Below are 13,898 nucleotides of genomic sequence, written 5' to 3'. Positions count from 1 at the left end.
ATGTCCTTAATTAAGGTAATAAAGTCATTGTTTTTTCAAAATACAGATGCTAATTTACTATTTTAATTACTATTCTTTCCTTGAAAGTTATATTCTTGGTATTATTTTTAGTTAAAGATATTTTATAATTTCTCATTAATATGAAACTATATACGTATCATGGACAAACCAGAGTATGTCTTTCTATGTAACATAAAATTAGTTAAGCTGATGAGAAAATGCACACTATCCTGTATATGTGACATATATTTTAGAAAGAGCATACTCTTACTGATATTCTCCGTCAAGAACATCAGAGGAGAGAGTTTGCATAGTGGCTTTGAATTCACATATTATTTTATCACTTACTATCTGTGTGACCTTGCCCATTGCCCTGTGGTTTTGTGTGTGTGTGTGTTTAAGGACATCTGCTCTGAGATACAGAAAGGTCAATTAATATCTCAAGTTAGACGTGAATCATAGCCCACAGAGGTGGAAGGCACCAGTTGGTTTAGTCTTACATGGGCAGGAAAACACAGAGCTAATTGTCACATTCTCCTGCCTTCCTCTCCCCAACTGAAAGTCCCCGATAAAACTTTTGATTATTTCCTGACCTTGTTATTTTCTTTCCATATTCATGACCTTGAAGACATCTTTGACTCCTTTTTCCTTTGTCCTCCATATCTTATTGCTAAGACTCTGGCCACATTCTTTGCCTCATTAAAAAGAAAGAGGTTCATCTATTTCTTATAACTCAATTCTGGTTACACCAAACACAACTTGGTTCTGAAAAACATCCCAAAGCAGGTATGTTATCTCTCAAATTATTTCAAATTCTCCACAGATCTTAATACAGATTGCTCATCAGAATGGAGGGTCAGTAAGTATTCAATTGATAGGTACGAGTAATGCTAATTTTTTCTTCTTCTTCTTTTTTTTTTTTTTACTGTTGACTGGTGTACACTTAACCTGTGTTGCAGAGATTCATTCATTTGGAAAACCTTTTAAAACTCAAATACCAAAAACATCAATACTACTCATTTTTCTTTGCTATCTGCTGCTGTTTTAGTTCAAGTTCTGTGGATATTTGGGAGTTGAAATATAGCTCTAAAAACCACAAAGAGGTTACTAATGTCGACAGCCCTGAATCCCTCTGAAAAAATAAGCACCTGCTCTTCTTATTTACTATAATAACAAATGCCTGGTCTTTGTACAGGTAAAACGGGTTTTTTACATTTTGCAGAAGGCAATTATTTGATAGTAAGACTGTAGCTGCCTTGAACCGGAGTAATAAGATCTTAATCAAATATTGGGGGCATCTGATATTATGAAAATACCTTGGCTAAACATTAATGGAGAAAGTTTAGGTAATGGTGAAGACTTCGATGCAGTATGCATCTACATATTATAACCATGTTTCACTTGAAGTAAGCATGAAGAGCAAGTCTAAGATGACATCCAGATTGCTGATAAACTATTTTATATGCTCAATTACGGCTTGCTTCAAATTTTTTGTTTACTGACTGAGGTAAAAAGCTGCTTACGCCTGTTAAAATTTAGTAAAATAGAAAGCAAAGGATGCACGTTAGCTGCTTACGTAGCTGCTGCCCATATTAGGTTATGAACATGTTGTTAGCAGGAATTATTTTTTCAAATGACATTCTTAATGCCACGTAACACCCCAGTATTTGGCCCATAATGTGTTAAATAATGAATGAATGAGTGCCTATGTATATCACCCTACATAGACATATGCATTGGGATCTATAAGGGACATACAGAGGGTGCCAAAGACAAATGTATACACATTTTAAGAAAGACAAAAAACTGTATTAAATTGTAATAATATATACTGATAACAAAAGATGAATACAAGTCATGTGTATACATTTTTTGGGCACCCCTGGTATATTATTATCTACTGCCCAAATGAAATTCAGCTAAAAATTCCAGAGCTGTATTGTCCAATATGGTAGCCACTAGACACCTGTGGTTATTATATTTAAATTAAAATCAATAAAGAGGAAATCTCTAGTTCCTCAGTTGCAGAGCCATATTTTAAGTGTTTAAAAGCCAACTGAGACTAGTGGGCTACCATATTGGACATTTCCTTCATTGCATAAAGTTCTACTGGATAGCACTCTTCTAGAGAGTGTGCTATTTTCTTCATATTAAGAAACAAACAAACCCAAAAGCCACCATGCCATTACATAAATTCCAATACACTCGGATGATTTTGCAAATCTGAGTAACCTCAACTTTAAGGAGCCCTAGGAGGACCACATCCGCGATATATTTCTTTATCAATCTGTAGATTTGTGATAGTCTTATAATGTCAAAGTCTTATCAATTTAAAAGGCAATAGAGGGGGGAGGAAAACCACCTTAAATAAGTGGTTGTCACACATGTGCTTGCTAATGATTCAGCTTCTCAGATCCTAGCTGTGAGATCTTGATCCGCCAGGTCCGAGGTGTCTTAATGAAAACACATTCTTAGACCGCCCTAGGTGACTTGGATGCACATGATCCAAGGGCCACATACTGAAAAATTTCGCCTAAGAATTACAAGAAATATAGTCTTGACTCATTTATTCAACAAAATGTAATGACTCTATGTTATAGGCCCTATTCCAGGCACGAGAGCTATACAGACAGAAAGAGAAGACATCAGTGGAGAAGGTATTAGTGGCGGTACCTTTGCAGACTTGTTCCTCCACCAGTCTAGGCCCCCTGAATACCACTGTCTGTCCACACCTGCTCCCAGGTGTCCCCCAGGTGGAATCTGGCTTGTCTCTGTCTGTATGCTACAGTGCATCCAGGAAGGACTTCATAGTAAGAATAGAAGTATACTAATAGTAGGAGAGGAAGGAGTAAAATAAGAAGAAGTTAAAAAAGAAAAAAAGGTGGAAGAGAAGGGGTGGAGAGGGAGAGGGAGAAAGGGCGTGGGAGAGGGAGATGGAGTGGGAGAGAGAGGGGGAAGAAAAGAAAGAAACGGAGCAATAAGGAGAGGCGAGAATGGGTTTGAGAAATGGGAAGGAAGAAGAATGGACAAACGTTGTGATTGGATATTGGGCAGGGCAATAAACAAGAGAGAGTCTGAGATGGCATTTAAATTTCTGACTCAGGTTGGTAGATAGTAGGGCCACTCACTTCAACAGGGAATACAGAAAGAATCATAATTTGGGGTAAAGAAGATGGTTCCGTTTTGGTATGTTGGACCTGTATTCTGCCTCTGGTACTTCATAATGAAGACATTGAGAAAGCACATGAGTATACAGTTTAGAGCTTTAAAGATAGAGATTTAGGATGCACCAATGTTGCATGAAACCAAGAGAGTGAAGGAACTCATAGAAGAGAATAAAATCACACTGTAGAGAGAGAAGAGGAGGCTCAGAAGGATGGGAATTTGGTGAACATAAATATTTTAGGCAGTGATTCTTACCCTTTTTTGGGTCCATGAACATGATGATAAAATCTGATGATTTCTAGAGAATGTCAAATTTCACAACTTACAAAATTTTGTAGTTTCCAAGGTATTGAGACCCTTTTTGAGAACTTCTACTGATTTGAGATGTTTAAATTATGAAAGAAGAAGGGAAGCCCATGAAGGACAGCGAGAAGGGGAGTCAAATACCATGTTTCCGCGAAAACAAGATCTAGCCGGACAATCAGCTCTAATGCATCTTTTGGAGCAAAAATTAATATTAGATCCGGTCTTATTTTATTATAATATAAGACCGGGTGTAATATAATATAATATAATATAATATAATATAATATAATACAATGTAATATAATATAATACTGGGTCTTATATTAATTTTTTCTCCAAAAGACGCATTAGAGCTGATTGTTCGGCTATGTCTTATTTTCGGGGAAACAGGGTAGTAGGAAAACTAGATTTCTAATTCATGGAGATTTATTCATCTGACCTAATGCAACTGTAGATATAAGACTTTTAAATCAGTAGCCTGCTTGTTTTATATTCCTCTTGGTAAAATCAGGAAAGAAAGAATGCATAATTAGAAGTACATAACTTACTGAATTCTGTTTTTGTTCTCAGTGCCTCAGAGTAAGCAATGAATTCCTTCTCCATTCTGTTTTGGGTTTTCTTTCTTTGACTCATAGAAGCCATGGCTTAGTTAACTCAGGAAAGAGAGTTTCTTAGAGTATATCAACGATCCCACAATGATATTCTCTTCCACATACACATAGGCATAAAATATGGGTAGAGCAAGGCCAGCATGCATTTGTACTTCAGTGGGATCCCTGCCCTTTACGTCATACTTACCTACGGAAGTGATGATGACTGTGAAACGAGTTTCATCCTGCCTCCCAGTGACGTTGTTGTAAGCGCAGCACACATAGTCAGTTGTCTTTTGGGCTACTTTCTCAGATGCAACTTCCAAGTGAGGCCCATGCTTAATGACATATGTTGTATTGTCAGTCCTCTGAATCCAGGAGTAGGTGTTGGGAGGATACGAATCAGCAGAACAATCAAACAAGATGGCTTCTCCGATGTCAACAGTAAATACTTCCCCTACCTTTAGTCCTTTATCAGAATTAACTCGAAGTCCATAAGGTCCATCTGCATTAGTTGAAAAGAAAAAATAAAGGGGTAACATATAAATAATCATGACATAGTTTATCAATTTGGGAGAGCTTAACAGCATTTTATTTTCTGTGAAGTCTTCATGTTCAATTTGGGCAAATAGGTCTTCATTTAGACTCCCAATTAATGATAAGGACCTAAAAATGTTTTATTCTGATATCCATGGAAATAGTAATTATTTGAGCTGTGATTGAGCTTATTGAAATAGTGAAAGCCTTGAAACCTAGTATACACAATTTTATAGACAGTGTCATGATTGTGCTAAGCTTTTGAGTAATATACTGATAAATATGCAATCTTGTTAGACAAATTCAAACTTTCTGAAACAGTAATTGCACTTGAAAGCATTTTAAGAATAGATTAGGGCCACTATTTTCTGTTGCACAATCATATTTTGAGTATTATATTTTTTCTCAGTGCGAGGATATGTCATGCAAATATTTATAAAATACATAGTTGCACATGGAACATAAATTTGTGCAAATAGATAATGAGTATTCCATATTTTCATGGCATTTTAACAGTTAAAGTATTAAAAAATTCCTCCCTACAAGCTAAGCCTAGAATTCCATTTGGAAAAAATACATCTTCATTATCATTAATAAATATTCATTGGTCATCAATAAACTACTTAATCATGACATCCCATGGTATTTTCCCTCACACTGCAATATTCCTGTAGACTTTTGCTATTTCTGTAGCATGAGCTTGCCTCACATGAAGACACATTTCCCATTGTTTTCTTCAGAGAATAAAGAGAGAGATTTAAAAAATATCCCCTAGCTAGACAGGCTTTTCTCCTTGAGTCTAAATCCTGGCTTATATTCTAAAAACTTCAAGTTTCAGGCATGGTTGTGCTCATTTTTCAGCTGATCATAACCACCATTTATTCGGTATTTGCCATCTGAAGGCCCTTTAAGTGTTTATGTAGGCAACCACAATTAATCTTTAAAGCAACTGCATGAGGTACATGTTACTATTCCCACTATAAGATGAAGCTAGAGATATTTAAAAAATTAATTTACCATGGTCACAAAGCTATTACATAACAGAGCTGGGACTCTAAAATATAGGCATTTAATCATTTATATTACCTAAAAGTGTGATATAACTTTCTATATCACAGTAGTTTCTTGTTGTCTAATTATGTATTCTACAATAAATTATTGTCTAATTATATATGAATTTGTACTTAGTTAATCAAGTAATCAATAAATACTTGTTTGAGAGGTACTAAGTGTTAGATAATATATTTAGTATATGAGAAATAAAAATGTAAGATGCAATTCCTAGTCTCAAGAAATTTATGAGCTAGATAAAGCTATGTGTCGCATCCAGCGCAACACGGGCAGTGAGGGTGCGAGAAGGGGGCGGCTTTGGGTTAAGTTTTTAAGAAGGAAACAAACAGAGACTTAATGTAGTTAAATCTCAGAAGGCCAGGGGTCTCCCCAGTTCTGAAATACTGGAGCCCAGAATAAAGCCGACTGGAGGTTTTTATTGATAAGTATACAAATACAAGAAAGTAACATTGTGTTTTACACGGTCTGTGAGACTCATACAGCTATGTATGGTTTGCTCAGTACCCTAATCTCCATGGTTCTGATTTTTTTAAAAAGTACTATTTCATTTCTCATTGTGTAGAATAATGGAGTGACTAGACAGTAGGATAACTAGGTTAAATCCTGACTTTGTCAGTGATTAGGTAAGTGTTCTTCAGAAGTCATTTAAACTTTTTGGGTCTCATTTTCATCACCTTTACTAGAAAAGGTTGACTAGATGACTAATTGTCAAAGTTCTTTTTACCTTTGAAACACCATGATTCATACCTCCTTAAAGCTATTTTGGATACTGGCCAGCTAGTCTCAAACTGCAGATTCCCGGAGTAGCTCTCTGTTATATCAGCTTTTTCTGACCAATCCTAGAACTGAGGAAACATGTTTCCTAAGATATAACAGAAGCTGAAGATGCAAAACAATAAATTCGATTTAGCTAGGGAATACACACTTTATACATATTTGCTCCCTATACGAAACCTATAGATTTATACTAATACATATTCCTGAGATGAACCTACTTTCATAAAGTAAACATAGAAGCTTGAAGTAATCAAGCATGGAAGGTGGAGTATTAAAGTGAAGAAAAATGAATGCCTTTTCCAGGGACTGCGCTGGAACCCTGACATCCTGTTGTCTCGCTTCAGGCTGTGATTTGGTCTCAGGAAAACCGCTGTTTTAGAACTGTGTGCTGTAAAACGGAACCCTCTTATTCTGAATCCCACCAAATAGCAAGTTGTGTAACAGGAATGAAAAGCTGTTTTCACTCATTTAACTAAAATCAGCGTTGAACTGTCACTGCGCACACGACACAGTTCCAGGCATGGTGAGGGAATCTGAGGTGTCATGGACATGGTCCTGTGGCAGCTGTCTCAGGCCCAGGGCAGCAGGGTCTCTTCAAGTTGTCATCACTGACAGAACATTAGGGAAGCAAAGGCCACCAACCAGTGGGCACTGGTGGTTATGAGTCACATAGTAGAAAACCACCTGGGAGATCAACTGAGGTTTGAACAATGAGACCCGAGTCTGTGCACCAAACCTAAAGTCTGAGAGCAGAACAAGGCGGTCTTGATAAAGGAGAGAAGTACGGTCAGAAAAATACAGCCATCCAGTTTCTGCCTTCTTACTGCTTTTCAGGGTTTATAGAATGTGACTATAAAAACAAATTGTCTGATAATTTAACATATAATAACGATATTTCATTCAAAGTGTGCTGACATTACTCAAAGCTTTTTTTTTTGAAACTTCTCATTTGGAATTGCCCTAGGACCCTTGCAGTGTAATGGAGTTTTCTCAAAAATAGGAATTCTTCCGTTTGGAGAGTGGGTTCGATTTGTAGAGAAAGCCACAGTCACTTAGAGAAGGCTGGTGAATAAGTTTGATGATCTAATTTAATAACATCACTCTAGTTTTAAAATAAAGCATGCTTCTAAAGAAAGGAATCTGATTATCTTAGCTTATCTTCCCTACACACGTTTCTTTTGCTACTTCCCCATTTGTTGGGTTTCGTGATTGCCATCATCATTTATCTTCTGTCTGTCTGAAATATGTATTGTATCTGTCTCTGAAGAGGCAGCTCCCCCAAACTCCCCCAGCCCCCAAAAGCATCTCTTACAGTTCTTGGAACCTAACATCTTGAAGCATTTATGCTTCTGATACGATTTCTTAAAATGTAACATTTTATTTGATTATATAAGAAATACATGTTCATTGCAGAAAATCTTAAAATTCAGAGAACAAAGATGAAAACTCATTTGTAATTTACCACTACTCAGAGAACAAATATCCGTATTTCACTGTATGCCATTCAAGTCTTTCTTCTATTTTCCCTCCCTTTCTCCCTCCTACACACACACACAGATCTATCTATCTTTCTATCTTGCACACTCTACACACTGCTTGCAATCTGTTTTCTTCTTACCACACTATGACGTTATTTCCTGTTTCATTTGCACTTCATGCTGACCATCCCTTTACTTTGAGGAACAGCTCAGTACATTATTCATGGGAATGAGCAATCCAATTGAAGACATTTGGAGTGATTCAACCAGTGTGGCCTCTATATTGAAGATGAAAGCAGAGGATAATTCTCTTTTGACTCTGGATTGTGGTTCTGTTTCTTGCCTTTGGCAGAGAACTCCTAATAGAAATGAACACTTTGCCTCAGGAATGGCTGTTTACTAAATGACTTGTAAAATAACGTATCATCTGTTCTCTTTAACAATTTATGGCTGGGCGGGAACAGTACCTAAATTTCCATCCTGATGCTGCTTACCACCCTGCTTGGGAGCAGATGGTAAGTATTTACTGTGAATGACCTTTTTTTTTCCTTTAATTTTTATCGCTTAGAGTACTTTCCTGCAGCCGTGCCATATGTTACACACAAAGTGCAGTGGTTACTGGGTTATTATTTACAACTGGAGCTGGAAGGCATATACATTTAGTGAACTGCCAGTAGATATTTTTCTGAATTAATGGCTTGACATTCTAAGACCAGTACTGGATTATGACATCATAACTTCATAAATATATGGTCAATCTTGATAGATTTTGTTATATTTTTCTGCCAAAATAAAAAATAATTCCTGCTTTCATGAAGGAAACTGTCATAGAAACAGTGCCTTAAGAAAACAGAATTCATGCTGACTTCTAAATTATGATGCAGACCAGTATGGTGGAATATTGGAATATGACATTTACTAGATTATTGAGGAATTTTGCTATGGTCAGACGAGAAAACCGCCAACAACGAAGGGCCAAAGCACTTTAAGAAGCTATTATCTTACAGAGGGTAATTTAGCCCCCGTACAGCATCATTAAGTAACACTGCAATCTGAAAGGGATATGAAGAAAGATAATCTGTTCCACTTTAGTCAAGTTCAAGAAACCTCTACTAGGTTCTTAATCTGTGTCAAGTATTGCCCTAGGGATACAAAGAAGAATAACGCAGAGCTCCTATTTGAGGTTGAGGCATTTATGAGTAGAAGAGACTCAAGGAAAATAATGACACAGTGAGTATGAGGGGAGAGATGGCATGGGTACTGCAGGATCACAGCAGACATCCTAGTGACACAGAAGAAGTGAGACAAAGTGGTGGCAGGTGAGCCTTACTGGAGAAGATGTGAAGGGAGGAGAGTGTGTAACTAGGTGAAGAAAGAGAAGTAGGAACTCTATCAACTAAGGCACATATTCCCAGATTGCATGGAATGACAATGATTGCAAACATGTTGATGCCACATTGACAAAAAGGATAGATGACAAATCTTCAGATTATATGTTTTATTTGATTCTTATAACACCAAACCAAAAAAACAAAACAAAACAAAAACAATAAAATAAAGCTAAAGTAGTGATAGTGAAAAAAAATCAATAAATTAACAAGACTGGGTTGTGTTTCTATATGTTACATATGTTCTATACATGTTTCTATAGGTAATCATTACTTGGCACAAACAAAACCATGGTGTTTGACTTTTGAATCAAATCAAACTATTAGTGAATGAGTGGATAAATGAATGAATGAGTGAATGAATGAATATCAAAGATGAGATGTTGAACAAGTGAAGGTTTTTGCATTTGAATGTAAAAATAAGAAAATAAATTAATAATACTATTGTCACAATTATTACTTAATAAGAGTAAAAGCCTTTCTTAAATCATGCAGTTATTCATCTTTACAATGTGAAAATAGAACCCACATTTGTAAATGTTCTCAATGTTCTTCTTTCTACTATCTTTCATTAGTCCAAACTCATGACAGACGTTTCTCTGTGAGATTTATTTCCAGACCATGTCTAAAAGAATGTAAAGAAGAAAGTTCAGTCTGTAAATAGAAGATATGTTTGTGAAATCTGAATTTATTCAAATTGGGATATTTTAATTCTTTCAAATAACACAGGAAAGGAAAACAGGTATAGAGTTTAAAGCATAATTTTTAACATTTACAGGTGTGATTATGGGTTTTCTCCCCATTTTTATATTTTCCATACTGTGTATTCGCATATTCTGTGATAATAATGATATTGGGGCATAAATTTGCACACGTTGAAAGAAAGATCTTGTTCTCACTTTGTTAGATTAAAATAAACTGCAGCAAAATGAAAGTGTAATTGAAGATGCAAATGATATTTTCATGTGCCTGTAATGTTATATACTTCCCCACCCCAGGAATTTTTCACTTAAATCTATGACTAGAGTTTAAAGATAGGTAGACAGATGGAGAGATAAATAGATATTATAAGAAAGGAGTGATGTAAAGAAAATATTTTCATGTAGAAAAATAAAGTATATTAAATTTAAAAATGGTAATGCTTGGGGAAGGAAAAAGTTCTTCTCAAGGTATTCCTTCAATTTTTCTCTTTGCAGGTATCTTCTAAATTATCCAGACTTGCCATAACTTCTTGCTGCCATGTTGCCAATTATGTCAACATAATTTTGGCTCAAAGTGGAAAAAAGAGCTAACAGTATTGCGTTCTTCCTATGCGCCACTCATTGACTTCTTTATACGTAAGATTTCACTGAATTCTCCCCATCCCTCTTACTTTGGGGACAGTGTAGATAAGGAGATGAGGAAACTGATACCCACAAAGGAGGAGTCACTTGCACACACTAGTCATGGCAGAACCAGGGCCTTAACCCAGGCAGTTTGAATTTACAGCTCAGGCCCATAACCACTGTGCTATCCATTGAATTCCTCAGATGACATGGAATTAACTAGAACATATGGTCTCAAAAAACATTGATCAGGTTTTCTTCAATAAACAAGGAATGCTCCAACACAGTCTCACTTCCTGTTGTCTCACCACATTGAATCATGGTTCCTCAGGATTAATATTCAGTAGTAATATCTGGTTGGTTTAATATCTTGTTTTGCATTTTGGTACCTTTTTATGTGAATGTAAACCATGTAGACAAAACAAGAATGTAAGGCTGGTCTATATAGCACTAGATTTGATTCACTTTGATCACATTTTCTTGCACTGTGTTTAAGTAACTTGAATGGTTAGGTCTGTGCTACTTGGAGTTGAATGGAAGTTTTAATTCATGTCAGAAATAACCTTATTCAGTCAAGAATATCACCACACAATAAATAGACTGTACCAAATCTGAATATTTCACTCCAATTCAATGCTATTCATGCAGATCGTCACTCCATATTTTCTCTGTGAATCTGTTTCTCAGCCTATGCTTTAGAGCAGACCGAATAGTTTCACAATGTTATCTGAATAAAGTTTATATAAAACTACTGTAAAATACAACTAAAGGTCAGCTATAAAAATAATACCATTTTTAACACAATATAACTAGCATCTGTAACAAATCTTATAATTTGCTTACAGTGTGTGGTGTTTAGGTATTTCTTGGTGAAAACTGTAATTTCCTTCTTGTTTGCCACTCTTTAATAACTTTTTTGTTTGTTTGTTTCCGAGTAAAGGAACTGGTTCATCTTTAACACACTGAATTCTGAATTTACCAGGCTTAATTCTACCCTTGTGGTTCAACCAGCTGAAATCTGCCCCCTCACACCACGGGGTGAGAAGTTGTCCTCTGCCGTGGCTCACTTTTCTCGTTATGCTGCTGTTGTCGCTATGCTCTAAGCTACATGGTAACTATAAGAAGACTTGTCCAGTGGGATAGGCCACTGGTTCTCAACCAGGGGAGATTTTGCCCCCTCTCCCTCCAGGAAACATAGAGCATGTCCAGAGACATTTTAGTTGTCACAGCCAGAGGTATGTAGTGAGTGGTATGTTAGTGGTATGTAGTGGGTAGAGCCCACTACAAGGGATTGCTGTAAACATCCTATAATGCATAGGGTAGCCCCCATAACAAAGAGATGTTCAGCCCCAAATATCACTAGTGTGAAGGTTGGGAAAACTGCAAACCTGAAATTAGAATGCAAAATTCAACATGTTACAGGTGGTGCTATGGAGTAGAGAGGACTGGGTTAAAAATACAATAAATAAAGGGATCTTGTTTGGGTTGGTGATGATGTCATGACATGAACTGAAGAGTTAGATGCACTTAACTCTGTACATGAGGTTAAATAACAACAACAGAAAAAAGAACCGAAGAAAATCGACATCTGAAATATCACTGTTCCCTGGGAAACAGAATACTTAGCTGTGGAATAATTAAGTTTTCTCTATGATCCTACACCCTGACTCTAAAAAATGGAGCCAAAAGTGGGCAGAGAAAACAGCTGTGCTTTGGAACACACTACCCACGCATTCCCCATAACCTGGGAATATTCTTCTTCCCTATGGTCAGCGACAGAGGCACATCCCTCTCCTAGTTTACCAGCTTTTCCCCTGGGGATGAGTACATTAGTGCCTTCCGCATGGTTCCAGGTTCTTGAAATTGAGGTTCCTATTTTCCACTAGAAGTAAAGTCACACAATTGACTTGTCACAAAATATATCCTGAAAATCCCCTGGCCAGTATCTCAACTTGATCGTCAAGAAATAGGGTTGTGTAAGTTAATACACTTCATGGTAAGACAGTGCCCAGGAAGTGTGATTACGACTGCCTACAATAATAGTGAAACCAGATGACATCTGGTGCTTACAGTCTTTGTGAGAACTTCCCAGAAGAAGACTCATGATATTTTTAAAACTTACAATATATGGTGGGCATAACGATGTCACTTTCCATCTCACTGACAGGGTTCTTCACGAGGCAACTGTAATTCCCAATGTCTTCTTTGGTCACTGGAGCAATATGAAGAGTGTTGTTTTGGGAGAAAAGGAGTTGGTGGGGCTGGTATGGACAGGTCTCCCATTTTTAGCCACTGGTAAACCAGCCGGTGCCCCTTCCACGAGGCATGTCAGGGTCATGTTCCCACATACTCCACAGCCCCAGAGGAAGGCTGAGTCTGCACCACCGGTTTTGTGACAGGGTCTGCAATATCAAGAGAGAGAGAAATGATTTTGCCACTACCGAGTTACACGGAAGTCTATGAGGTCTCTCAAAATAATAAATCCTGAGGAAATGATTCGATAGTTTTACACTTTGTAAATGTAGACAGTTCAGGCAATTAAAGAAGAGAATAAAAAAGTTAGAGAAAATGCAAAATGATGAAATATAAAAACACCATTTACAGCCAGAAATAACCACATTCTAGAACATACTGTTCAAAGATTTTCTAATGAAACTTTTGCTTTATAGATACCATACTTAGTGTAGAGAATATCTCAGCTTCCTTCCTGTTCATTGTGCTTTTGCCAACATCATAAAGGTTTACTCTCACAGACAAAATTAACATGGTTAGTCCCCTCTGTTGATTTTGTTCTAAGCAACTGGTTGGCGTGGATGTAGTGAACCCAAATTTTTATCTACTGTTGCAAAATATCAAGCTCATATATATTATACTTGTGAAGGATTGAGGGAAGTTTTAGAGAGTCATATAAGTATCACTTACTTGTCCTTCTATGTGAGCGAACTAATGATATGTTCATTGCTTTGCTTTTGTGTTGCAACATTACGTTCATCACTTTAACAACCAAGGCCTACATTTCAATACGGATTCAATTGAAAATAGGATAAAATGTGTTAGTGGGGATTACTTCAAGTTAGAGATATAAAGAACAAATCCAATAGAAATTCCTCTTGGAACTTCGAGACATAGGCAAAGTTTTATGTCATGAGTTTGATACACTGTAGTCGCATGATACCTGTCAAATGAATAAATTTCCAAGAATGAGTAAATATTTTCTCCCTGAATTTTAACTCTAAAATTGTTGGACAAGGGTGGAAATTA

The 13,898-nt window shown here is 36.6% G+C and overlaps 1 protein-coding gene across 1 annotated transcript in view; it reads right to left on the bottom strand.

Moving 5' to 3' along the window:
* HEPACAM2 (HEPACAM family member 2) overlaps positions 1 to 13,898 on the bottom strand; it is a 33,058-nt gene that overhangs the window by 8,824 nt on the left and 10,336 nt on the right. Inside the window, 4 exon segments of the mRNA XM_033088009.1 lie at positions 4,270 to 4,566; positions 12,760 to 12,876; positions 12,879 to 12,983; positions 12,986 to 13,039. Coding sequence (XP_032943900.1) covers positions 4,270 to 4,566; positions 12,760 to 12,876; positions 12,879 to 12,983; positions 12,986 to 13,039 — 573 coding nt within the window.

This window comes from Rhinolophus ferrumequinum, chromosome 20 (genome assembly GCF_004115265.2).
Source record: "Rhinolophus ferrumequinum isolate MPI-CBG mRhiFer1 chromosome 20, mRhiFer1_v1.p, whole genome shotgun sequence".
Taxonomy (NCBI): domain Eukaryota; kingdom Metazoa; phylum Chordata; class Mammalia; order Chiroptera; family Rhinolophidae; genus Rhinolophus; species Rhinolophus ferrumequinum.
Note: the sequence above shows the minus strand (reverse complement) of the source record. Positions and strands in the feature narration are given on the sequence as shown.